We start from the raw sequence: 10,719 nt of genomic DNA on the forward strand, positions 1-10,719 counted from the left end.
ATTTGATAGTGAAAATAACAGATATAATATAAAGTTTTTTTTCTTAAAAGAGATTATGAGGTTTTAAAGATTTTGCATGTGAAATTTGAAAATTTTCTGATGCATAAAGGTATTTTTAATCTTTAATCAAAATTACTTTACACATTGGATTGTCAACATTCGAAAAAAAAAAAGGCATGAGAAAAACATTACTTAAAAAATCTTAAACTTAATAAAAAAATCTGATATCTTGTGCATTAAAGCCTTGTAATGTTTATTGATAACCTGCAAAATTTTGTGAAGATATGCCTACTAATTTAACCCTTTGTATGCGATGAACCCTTAAACCTTTTTCTGAACTGAGTTAAGTTCAAAATTGAATTAAACTACTTTTCTATAAATGTATTTTAAAGAAATTACTATTATCATGTATGCTATAATTTAAGGTTTTATATTATCTATGTTTTATTCCTGTATTTTAAAAAGAAAAATCTGAAAAAGCAATTAAAACTGCACTTTTGGCTGTCATGTGATCCACTGTGGTTAAAATTCTCAAGTTTACGAGGTTGTACACAAGAAGCTATGAGTTCCTAATATAGACTGTCAGTATAAATTGTCAAAGTACAGTCCAGCTGTCTCTCATTAGCTTGGGGGGAACTTCCGAGAATTTCTTCAGGTGTGAAACAATATTCTAATATTTCTAAGTTTAACGTCAGCCACGCACACTTGCAAAGTCAAAACTGTGTTGTCAAGTGACACTTTGAAATTGAATGGCATGTTTATAATCAATAGAAAGAGCAGATTTCACACTATTCAGTTATAGCCTGAAGAAACCTCTACATATTTGGTAAGTGTTTCTCGCCTTATATGTATTAGTTTGCTAAACAGATTTCATTTAGGTTTTACATTTATATCTTAATTAATTATGTATTTATTTGTATTTTAAAATGCATATTTGAAATGTTTATGATTTTTTATACTTTTAACTTGTTGTAGTTTGGCTTACTAAAATGTCAAAGCAAGATGGAGTCAATCGCGTGTGCGAGCGTAAGTGTTTGGAATTTGTGCATGAGACTCGCCATGTAATAAACAATAGAGCGCCGTGCAGGATATGTTGTGGATCTTGGGATAATGAATAAAAGACAAAGAACTGGGAAAGAAAACAAAAATAAACTACAAATGAAAAGATAAAGACATGAAAAAAAATATGAAAACTATTCTTCAAAAAGGTATGTACTTACTTCCGTTCCTTAAGTTTTAAACATTTTATTCCACTGTAAATTGATGATGATATCAGGAGTTAATGATATTATAGAGAAAACGGAAAAAAATATATAAACATTTACCTTAAAAACTTTGATATCGATTTTGGAGGTTTTAGAGATTATGCAAATGAAATGTGAAAACTGAGAGATAAGAAATAGTATTTTTATATTCAAAATAAAAATCACATTGCACGTGAACTATTCAGATCAAATGAGAAGATTTATATATCAGAAGTTTAAAAGAAAGGGAGAAAACTTTTTTTATTCCCAAGTTCATTTTAAGAATTTTCTTTATGGTTTAATCAGTGGTTCCATACTTTATCACCTCACCTCAACTATTATGCAGGTAATCAGCATTAGGCCTATAGATCTTACATTACAAACTCAGTTGCTTTTATCTTCACAGTCAAAAATTTCTGATCCCACCAAAAGTAGTTCCTCTCATCACAAAGGTTATTTCAAATAAAAATCTGAGTATTGATGCTTTTAATTTAATTATCTTTTCTTGAAGTTGAACATGCTTTGGTTCAAGTAGACTACACCGTAAGTAAGGTTTAACATTAGGAGCCCTAAGCAAAAACTTACTAGCTGTAGTCTTATGGACTATAGCCTATACAATATTACAAGTCTAGTATAATGAGTTCTGTGGCTATAATAAGAGTATAGGCCTAAGCTAAAATCCTATGTTAACTTCTGTTTACCTTTTATTATAGCTTATTTAATGGCATAGAGTTTAAGTCAATATCTGAAGTATAAGAAATAAGGAAAGGCTGCTGCTATGAAGAATTTCAGTTCTTAATCCTTGAAAAGAAGTGTTTTCCACTTGTGTTGACTAAATCTTCAACATGCCACTATGTAGTTACAAATATATGTTTAATTAATTGAATGGTTCTGTTAACATTAATGTGAATCCATTAAGAGATAACTAATAGATATTAACAAGCAGGAGTAAAAGCAGTCAAAATAAAGCTTAAATCTTTTGTTGACTTTCCCATATATGTCAACAGCATTCACCTGAACCTTCTTTGTACTCTTTACATGTTTCATGACAGAACTACATAATTTCAAAATGAAAGTATTTTTAATAAAATGTGCTCACAAAAAGGGACCTTTTGAGTTTATACATTTTTTCTCTGAAGAACCATTTAATAGGTACAGAGAGGAATAGATGGATGGACAATTGAGAATTATATATAATTGTAAACTTTCAATAAAACAAGATATATTTTCATGTTAAATAAAAGTTTAAATAGATTTTAAGGTTTCGGGATCTTGATTGAAAGCTGTCATTTCCTGTTTTCTATTATATATAAATGTACAAACTATAAGTATTATATTAAATTTTTTAGACACTGGCTCTATGGAGAGAGAATAAAGAACAATTCAGAAAGAAACTCAGGTTGGTTAATATGTTTTTACCATAATAATGTTTTCTGTGATAAAATATTAATAGGTAAATTTTAAAAACCATTTAGAAAACAAAGCTTTGAATGATTAATAAATACATTTCAAAATATTTTAATGCATGTATTTAATTGTCACAATTTCTATCAGTCTGAACAGTGTATTTTAATGTGTTATGTTAGATGAAAATAATGTAGAAGATGTAAGCAAACTGGCTAGTGTTAACACGCGATGTAGTGTTTGGTCTCTCATATATATATACATACACACAACAAAATAAAGTAAATTTATCACATTTATCTTTTTAGGAAAACATCAACAGAAGGGCTGGTTCCCCAGAAAGTGTGTTGTAGAGTTTACCAGCATTCACTGTGATGTTACCAAAATACAGAAAAAATACCAGTGAGAACTTTGTTAGATTTGGTGAATGCCACAGAATAACCTTGAGAGGCATATCTGTTCATAAAGGGTTGTGCACTGTAATGTTTTATTGTTAATTTTAAGTTAACATCAGATTACGATACATTTTTATCCAAATAAACATTATTGTGCTAGGTGTTATTTAGACTCCGACTGGTCAATTTGGTTTTGAAATAAATGTAATTTTTTTTGTCATATGGTTGATGATTTTCGTACTCTTTGGGAAAAGATTCCAGTTAATTGAATGTGGTTGCTGGAAAAAATAGTTTAACTCTAAATATAATATGTTTACTAAAGCATTTAAGTTTTGTCTTCAATATACAAAAGACCTATCCATTCTTACCCATAAAATACAGTTCAGCATTGTTTGTATGAATGAATACTAATAAGTCTTCAGTTTCCTTTATTGAATGAATTCAACAGACAAACAAATAGCAAATTATAATAGACAGATGAAACAAAAGAAAAATTAACATCTCCGAAAGTCCTTGGAACAGTTTAATGTTAAAAATTTTAATTTAACTATCCATCACTGTCTGTATCTCCAGGTAATTTCTAAATGCAGTTAGTTTCAGAATACCATATTAAGCTTTAAAATATTTTATTTTAAAAATATTACACATTCAACCTGTTTATTCTTAGCAAAATAACACACTTTACCCGATTCATTTGGTTACTATATTAGTGATCATGACCTTGAAAAATTTATTTAAATTAACATTTACATTATATTGGGAACACAAATATTCAGAACATTAGACATTTCAAAGCCAGCAAATATATGCTACAATTGGCTTTCCTTTAACTGTGTGTTTAAAACAAACTAGTAAGGCTAATTTCATTTTCTAACAATGTCACTAAAAAACTTTCATGGCAGTAGAAATTTGCACTATATTGTGTACTTCAAGAATGTACATAGACAAAAATATTTTTTAAATTTATAACAATCTTTTCATTTATGTGTATGTATTTATACAATTTAAAATAGATTCCTAGTAACTTGTAGTAGTCAATGAGATTATTACTTTCTCTACCATGAGACATTTTCTTGTTTGGTTACTTGTAAATACTGAAAGTGATTAAGTGTAATGTTTACGTACTGTTACATGTACAATAATTTTTTCTTTTTGTATTGAATCATAATCAGTCGTTATTGAAATATTTAATAGAGAAAATAAAACTCTTAGCATTTTTTAGGTACTTATGATTTAAAAAATTGTGATGTGAACAAAACAAATAACTTCTGAGCACAATCATATGAACTAAAAAAATTTTGTTTACATGTACATGGAATTAAGCATATTTTGAAATGTACACACAATTAGACCTGGGTGTTTAATTAATATAATTAATTACCTATGAGCATCAATTAGTATTACAAAAATAATCACAAATGGAGTTAGTGTTTTCAATTAATAATCAAAATATAGCTCTTTTGATTTCTTGTTATTTTCAATTAAAGTTGTTCAGCTTAATTGATTAGTATAATGACTCATGAAAATAATCAATAAAAATTATTTTTTCTGATTATTACTATTTTTGATTATTCTAACTGTCCAGGTATTGTGTGAATAATTGAATAATAAGTTAGAGTTCAATCTTTAATTGATCAGCAAGTTTCACAAATTGTCCAGGTCTGTACTGATGCTCTCACTTATATGTTACTGAAAAATGTCTGGAAGTTATAATTTACCTATACTGATATTGTATTTTTGATAGGTACTTACCTCATCTCACATAAATAGCTATTCTTGTTCAGTGCTGTCCTTTATATGCAAAAAAATGTGTTCACGCATGCCACAAGCCTTCTGCCTCCCCTCCATTGGAAATGTATCTATTATTCAAATCATCATGCAAAACACTCTCATTATGCATGTGACTCATTCTACCAGACTATCACTTCAATTTTTGGGAGAAATTGGAAGCACCAGTTTTCAGTGAAGAGGAAGGTTGGGAAGAGGTAAGTACCTATAGAAAATACATTTTCAGTATAGGAAAATTATAACTTCCAATACAGTACATTACCTCTTCTCACATAAATAGCTAGAATCCCACATTGAATAGGTGGAGGGACCAGTCTGAGGGAAGAAAAGAAGCATCCGAAGAACACTCATTGAGATGAGAGAGTCAGATTCAAAGATTTGATGTGGGAGACCACACCATGTCTGAACCAGGTATACTCTTTACCCATTGGAGAAAGGTGTGGTATATATGGGCAGAAAAACAGAGGAGTACATCCAAGAGGTGTGGGGAAAAACAATGCCACCAGGTTTAGAGTGGCTAGGGCACAACGGATTGCACTCACCAAGTCAACTACATCCAAAACCCATGCCGCTGGGAACTGACATCTATGAGTGGGTAGGATGAGGATCATACTATCTTCACCTCAAGTTCAAGAGACCATAGGGGTTCTCAAGCCCCCTCCCCTCTGGAACGGCACATGTGAAGAATAGAAAATTTATCTTACCTGAACCAACCCAGGTGCAATAACATATATAGAGGGAGAGCAGAAGAGAAAGAACAGTAACAATCCCAAGTACCTCCACCGTGACCCACATCACAGATGATGTATAATTGAGGGAGGAATATAGACATCCATAATACATGTGTGAGGACTTGTGTTGATTGGTTCTTCTCTGAATCCAAAATCCAGCCACCGGGAACTGACATCCACGTGGGGGTAGGATGAGGAATCCCAATCGAAGGGGTGAATTGAATTTTGATGTATCTCTTCTTTGATTTTTGTGTGTTTTATAGTGGAGGACATCGTGTCATCTACACCAGCAGAACACCAGCCTACTCTGCACTGAATGGTATTTCAGTATTGATTTTTTATTTAATTAACCCTTTGACTATGATCTACTTGCATTGTAAGTTGGTATGTGACATTCGGGAAAGTTCTATATAAAAAATGAAACTAGTTGATGAAATAGTTTTAAATTTGACTTGAATGGTCCTAAGATTATGTACTTTTACAAAAATAAAATATTTAATTTTGACTTTTTCTACTATTTATAATAAAACAGTACCACTGAATTAATCACAAAGAGGTAAAATGGCTTTATCTACATGTTTATAATCCTTGTGCAAAAAACAAGGATTTTTCTTTTATTTTATAAATATTTACTTAAATATCAAGGCTCATTTAAAGGAATTAATTTAAACAGTAAATAACAATTTCAACATTGATGAATAAAATAATATTTAAGAAAAATCCAATTTTAGTTTTGTTTCTTGAGGGTGCACGAGTGAAGTCTGTAAGCAAGTTTTAAAAATTTAGACCACACATTCTTCAGTTTGCCCTTTTAATTTGTATCTGAAAATCCCACATGGTAGACCTCTAAAAAGAACTATTAATCCAACCACTGCTGCAACAGAGAAGAAAAGGCCAGAGAAAATGAAGAGTGCAGTAGGTAAAAACAAGAAACACACCTATTCATAGACTTGTCAGAGAAAATGACAAGTGCAGAAGGGAAGAACTAGAAAGAAACACCTGCATATAGACTTGTTAGAGAAAATGAAGAGTGGAAGGGAAGAACAGGAAAGTTTTTGTTTGTTTGAAGATAAGCACAAAGCAACACAAAGTGCTATCTGTGCTCTGCCCGCCACGGAAATTGAAACCCGGTTTATAGCATTGTAAGTCCACAGATGTACGGCGGTGTCACTGGGGGGCCAAGTAATAGTGCCATCATCACATGGTATTCCCAGATGGCCACCCTTCCAAGTACGAACAGGAAAGAAACATGTACATCATATTGATGGAGATGAAAGGCAAAACAAACATGGTCAACAGTATTTAGATGCTCTTCATAAAATTTCAGAGAACCAAGTACCTTCACATTACATTGGACATTTTACATTTGTTTGTCAGCATTGTCTTGCATTCCACTTTAAGGAGGAAAAGAGCAGTAGTGACTGTAAACTATGCCGCCATAAAGGAAAAGTATCTTTACAACTGACAAGAGTGCTAACTGTACTACAACAAATACTTGAATGCAACAACAGTACAACAAATAGATATTTAGATCAAGTTAGAAACCCTCACAGTTCTCTTGTGTTTGTTTCAATGTGTGCTCATCTTGCAAGTCCTAAAGGACAAATTACATTTTGCTTCAAAACCCATGGTCAAATACACCACTACTTTGGCACAGTTAACAAAGAAGAAAATGAAAACAAATATGGCAGTTTGTGTATTTTTGGACACAGAACAATCTTTACAAGAATGCCTTGAAAGACCAGAAAATGAAAAAATAGATAATCTTCTATGACTGTTTATATATGATTAGAACCATAAATCCATTTGCCATACCATTTAAATTAGTGAAAGAAGTAGTATATGAAGAAAAATATATAAAGCAGAGAGAGAACTGTAATTGCTTACAATGTTTTTCAGAAAAGATCAATTAAAATATAAATGTAGATATAACAAACAATGAGTATCAAGCATAGTATAATTTTTTTTGTTGAAAATAATTAACTACCACGTAAAAAACACTTACTGTTCACTCTAGAGATCAAGGACTAAAAATATATATAACACTGACCCTTGCTGCAATCTAATGGTATAATCTTTGTTCTTCCCATATGCTCAATTTGATTGGCATATCAAATTGGTATGCACTCTAGAACATTATAAAGTCAACTGTCACACCATTACAATTTTACTCATTTTGTCTTACTTTTCCCTTATTTACAGTTCAGGAAAACTATTCCTAGAATATACTGTCAATAGCTACATTACAGTGAAAGTTAATGACTGAAACATATTTGCAAAAAACCAATGACAACTTTGAGTGGAAAAGGAACCTTTTAAATTGTTTTGGGAATATCTCAATAAACAATATTTTGGTATAAAGTTTACTGTTGAGGAAGAAAGTAATTCTAAGTTATCATTTCTTGATATTAAAATTAATAACTTTGGTAGACATTTGGAAGTAGGTATTTATCATAAAGCTACATACACAGGACTGTATAATCATAAAAGTTTACAGAGCTTATCACATTTTGAGCAAATATTTTCAAAAAGAACTGGAGGGAATCAAAAATGTCTTACTTAAAAATGGTTTTAATATTTCCTTGATCAATAATGTGATTAAAGGTAACAACCCTTCTAAAATGTGTTATGATGTACCCAAATACTTGTTATACATTAGTCTACCATACTTGAGTAAGGGCACTTGTGAAATAATATCAAGAACATTATAAATAAAAAATATTCATAGATATCTGTACGAGTAGTCTTAAAATCTAAACTACAAATAGAGAAATGTTTTAAATTCATAAATGTGACTAGTAAATTTCAATGCACTTATGTTTATTGTGATCAAGATTACGTTGGTTCTACACCTCACAGACATCTAAACTGCAATTATCAAGACAGAGCACTGTATAAATACTTCAATGTATTGTGTGGTTCTAAGGATCAAAGAGATTATTCGCTTTAAGAGACCAATAAGCCTTTCATAATAAACTTGCTGAAATAATTTTTTTTATGTATACCAAGTCAAAAGTTCTGCTTTTTAATTTTATTAAATAAATTTAATATTGAAACAAGGTTTGCAGAATCATTTATTTGAAAAATTTGGCAGGGATACTCTGTCCCAAGTCTTGAGGCTTAATATCAATACTGCTTGATAAGATTTCTAAGTGATACAAAGACAGCGTTACTGACAAAGAAAAAACAAACTACTATTCTACCACTTCACTAACAAACACTGTAGAGGATATTGTGTTTTAAAGTCAACACTACTTCTAGTATCTGTGAAATCTGATGTCACTGTAGCTTACTGTTTATTACAATAAAATGTGAATGGTAAGACCACAGTCATAAACTGTATGAAATAAATACAAGTACAGATGTGCACAAATTGGTTCTGTGTTTATACAGAATATGAAAAGGGAACTAAGTGACATGGAGCTACAATTAAATGTAAGAAAAGATACCACTGTTACCAAGCACCAGACCCACAAGTATTTAGGTATATCTTTGTATGCCTGTAACTTGATTTAATTCATCATTTTTTTTTTTTTCAGTTAGCTATTAACTTATTCAGTAATTGGATATTACTTTGAGAAAAGAAATAGGAAAATAAATGCAAATGATAATTGTTAATTTCTCTTATTAGATTTAATCCACACAGATAGGTATATTTATATTAATATTTTCTGCACCTTTTCCAACGAGTTACAGCCACCTTCTCTCCTATATGCAATGGAATTCGAGGTTCATCACTACAAGGTATATTAAAACACACTCGAAGTCCTTTAGTTATAGGAAACCATGATCCATTATATTGTTCTATCACGGCATATTGACGAGAATGAGCTTTTTTGTCTTGTTTTTGGAATAGCTGTTCCATCTGTAATATAGATAAAACTTTTTTTTTATAACCATATGTGAAAGAAAACAGTAAGGTAATTTTCTACAATATTCAACTACAGAAATATTGCAAGATCTCTTTTTGAAACCTGGTAATATTGAATTATTAAATAATGAAGAAAATCAGTGTTGAAAAACCTTCTAGCTTAGTCCATTTCAGTCTGGTATTTTGGATTTTTACAGAAGACAAATTGAAAAACTGTGTGCAATCAATCCCCTCAAATTAACTGTAAAATAAGATTATAAATTTTCTTATGACGAAAGTTTTACTAACATTTGTTTTGAATGAAGTAATGAAAAATATATATCTTAACTGCTAGTCCTAATTTTTGACCTTTGTTGTAATTATTATCGAGTTGATTAATCATTAAATTTTTTGTTGTGCAGATATAACTTATTAAAGGACAAAACAATGCCACAAATCTGTAAAATGAACTTGTTTGAGGCTTATTTGTAGCTTAAACAAATTGAACTATCTGCATGTTTTGTTTTAAAATTTTCAAGCTTATGAAGAAGCTAAGAAAATTGTTAATACATCATCTGAAACTTGGGATTATTTTATTTCTTGCAATCTCTTTACTTCAGAGCTCCTTTCCTTCCTTGTGTAATTACAATAGATTGTAAAGTTGTAAAATTTCTTACATTTTGAGGTGCCTTGAGATTATGTGGGAGCTTTTGTCTTGTAAATTATTAATGTTTTTTTTATTACTTGTATGCCACCAAAAGGTAATAAGTGAACTTAGAGTTTTTTTTTTCCATGCTTATTTATTTTACTGAAGTAATTGCCTTGGCAGTTAATTTCCTGTTTACAAGAATTGAGAAGTTTTGTAATTTAAAGCCATCATAAATGCTAACTTTGTATTTCAACCTTAACGAAAGGTAGAAATCGTAATGTCATTTTTCAACATATGTACATAAATTAGTAATAAGAGGGCATAGATAAGTTTTATGTAAAAGATAAAGTTAATTATTACTGATTTATATTAGTTTTAATGCTCCAGACAATATTTCTTTCAACAAAGTAGCTTAGCACATGACTTAATTAACATGACATAATAATGTTTTGGGACAACGTTGAATCTATTGTTCCATCCTCTAAACTAAAACTATTAAAAAATAAATTTGAAAAAAAATATTCCAGCCAGCCATTATCATTCATATACTTATCAAGCTTTCTCTTAAACTCACTTAAATCTATTGTCTCCACAACATCTGAAGGCAACCCATTCCAAAGGTGAACCACCCTGTTAGAAAAATAAAACTGTTTTAGCT

General features: G+C 30.3%; 1 protein-coding gene and 1 long non-coding RNA gene across 2 annotated transcripts in view; both read left to right on the forward strand.

Moving 5' to 3' along the window:
- LOC106466039 (palmitoyltransferase ZDHHC6-like) overlaps positions 1-10,719 on the forward strand; it is a 57,983-nt gene that overhangs the window by 40,166 nt on the left and 7,098 nt on the right. The window contains exon 9 of the mRNA XM_022393997.1: positions 1,003-1,007. Coding sequence (XP_022249705.1) covers positions 1,003-1,007 — 5 coding nt within the window. The remainder of the gene's footprint in view (positions 1-1,002; positions 1,008-10,719) is intronic.
- On the forward strand, positions 2,511-4,268 carry LOC111087418. The gene is made up of 2 exons (XR_002612117.1): positions 2,511-2,643; positions 2,957-4,268. It is a non-coding gene; the product is annotated as an uncharacterized LOC111087418 (long non-coding RNA).

The sequence above is a fragment of the Limulus polyphemus genome, unplaced genomic scaffold (genome assembly GCF_000517525.1).
Source record: "Limulus polyphemus unplaced genomic scaffold, Limulus_polyphemus-2.1.2 Scaffold2131, whole genome shotgun sequence".
NCBI classification, from domain to species: Eukaryota; Metazoa; Arthropoda; class Merostomata; order Xiphosura; family Limulidae; genus Limulus; species Limulus polyphemus.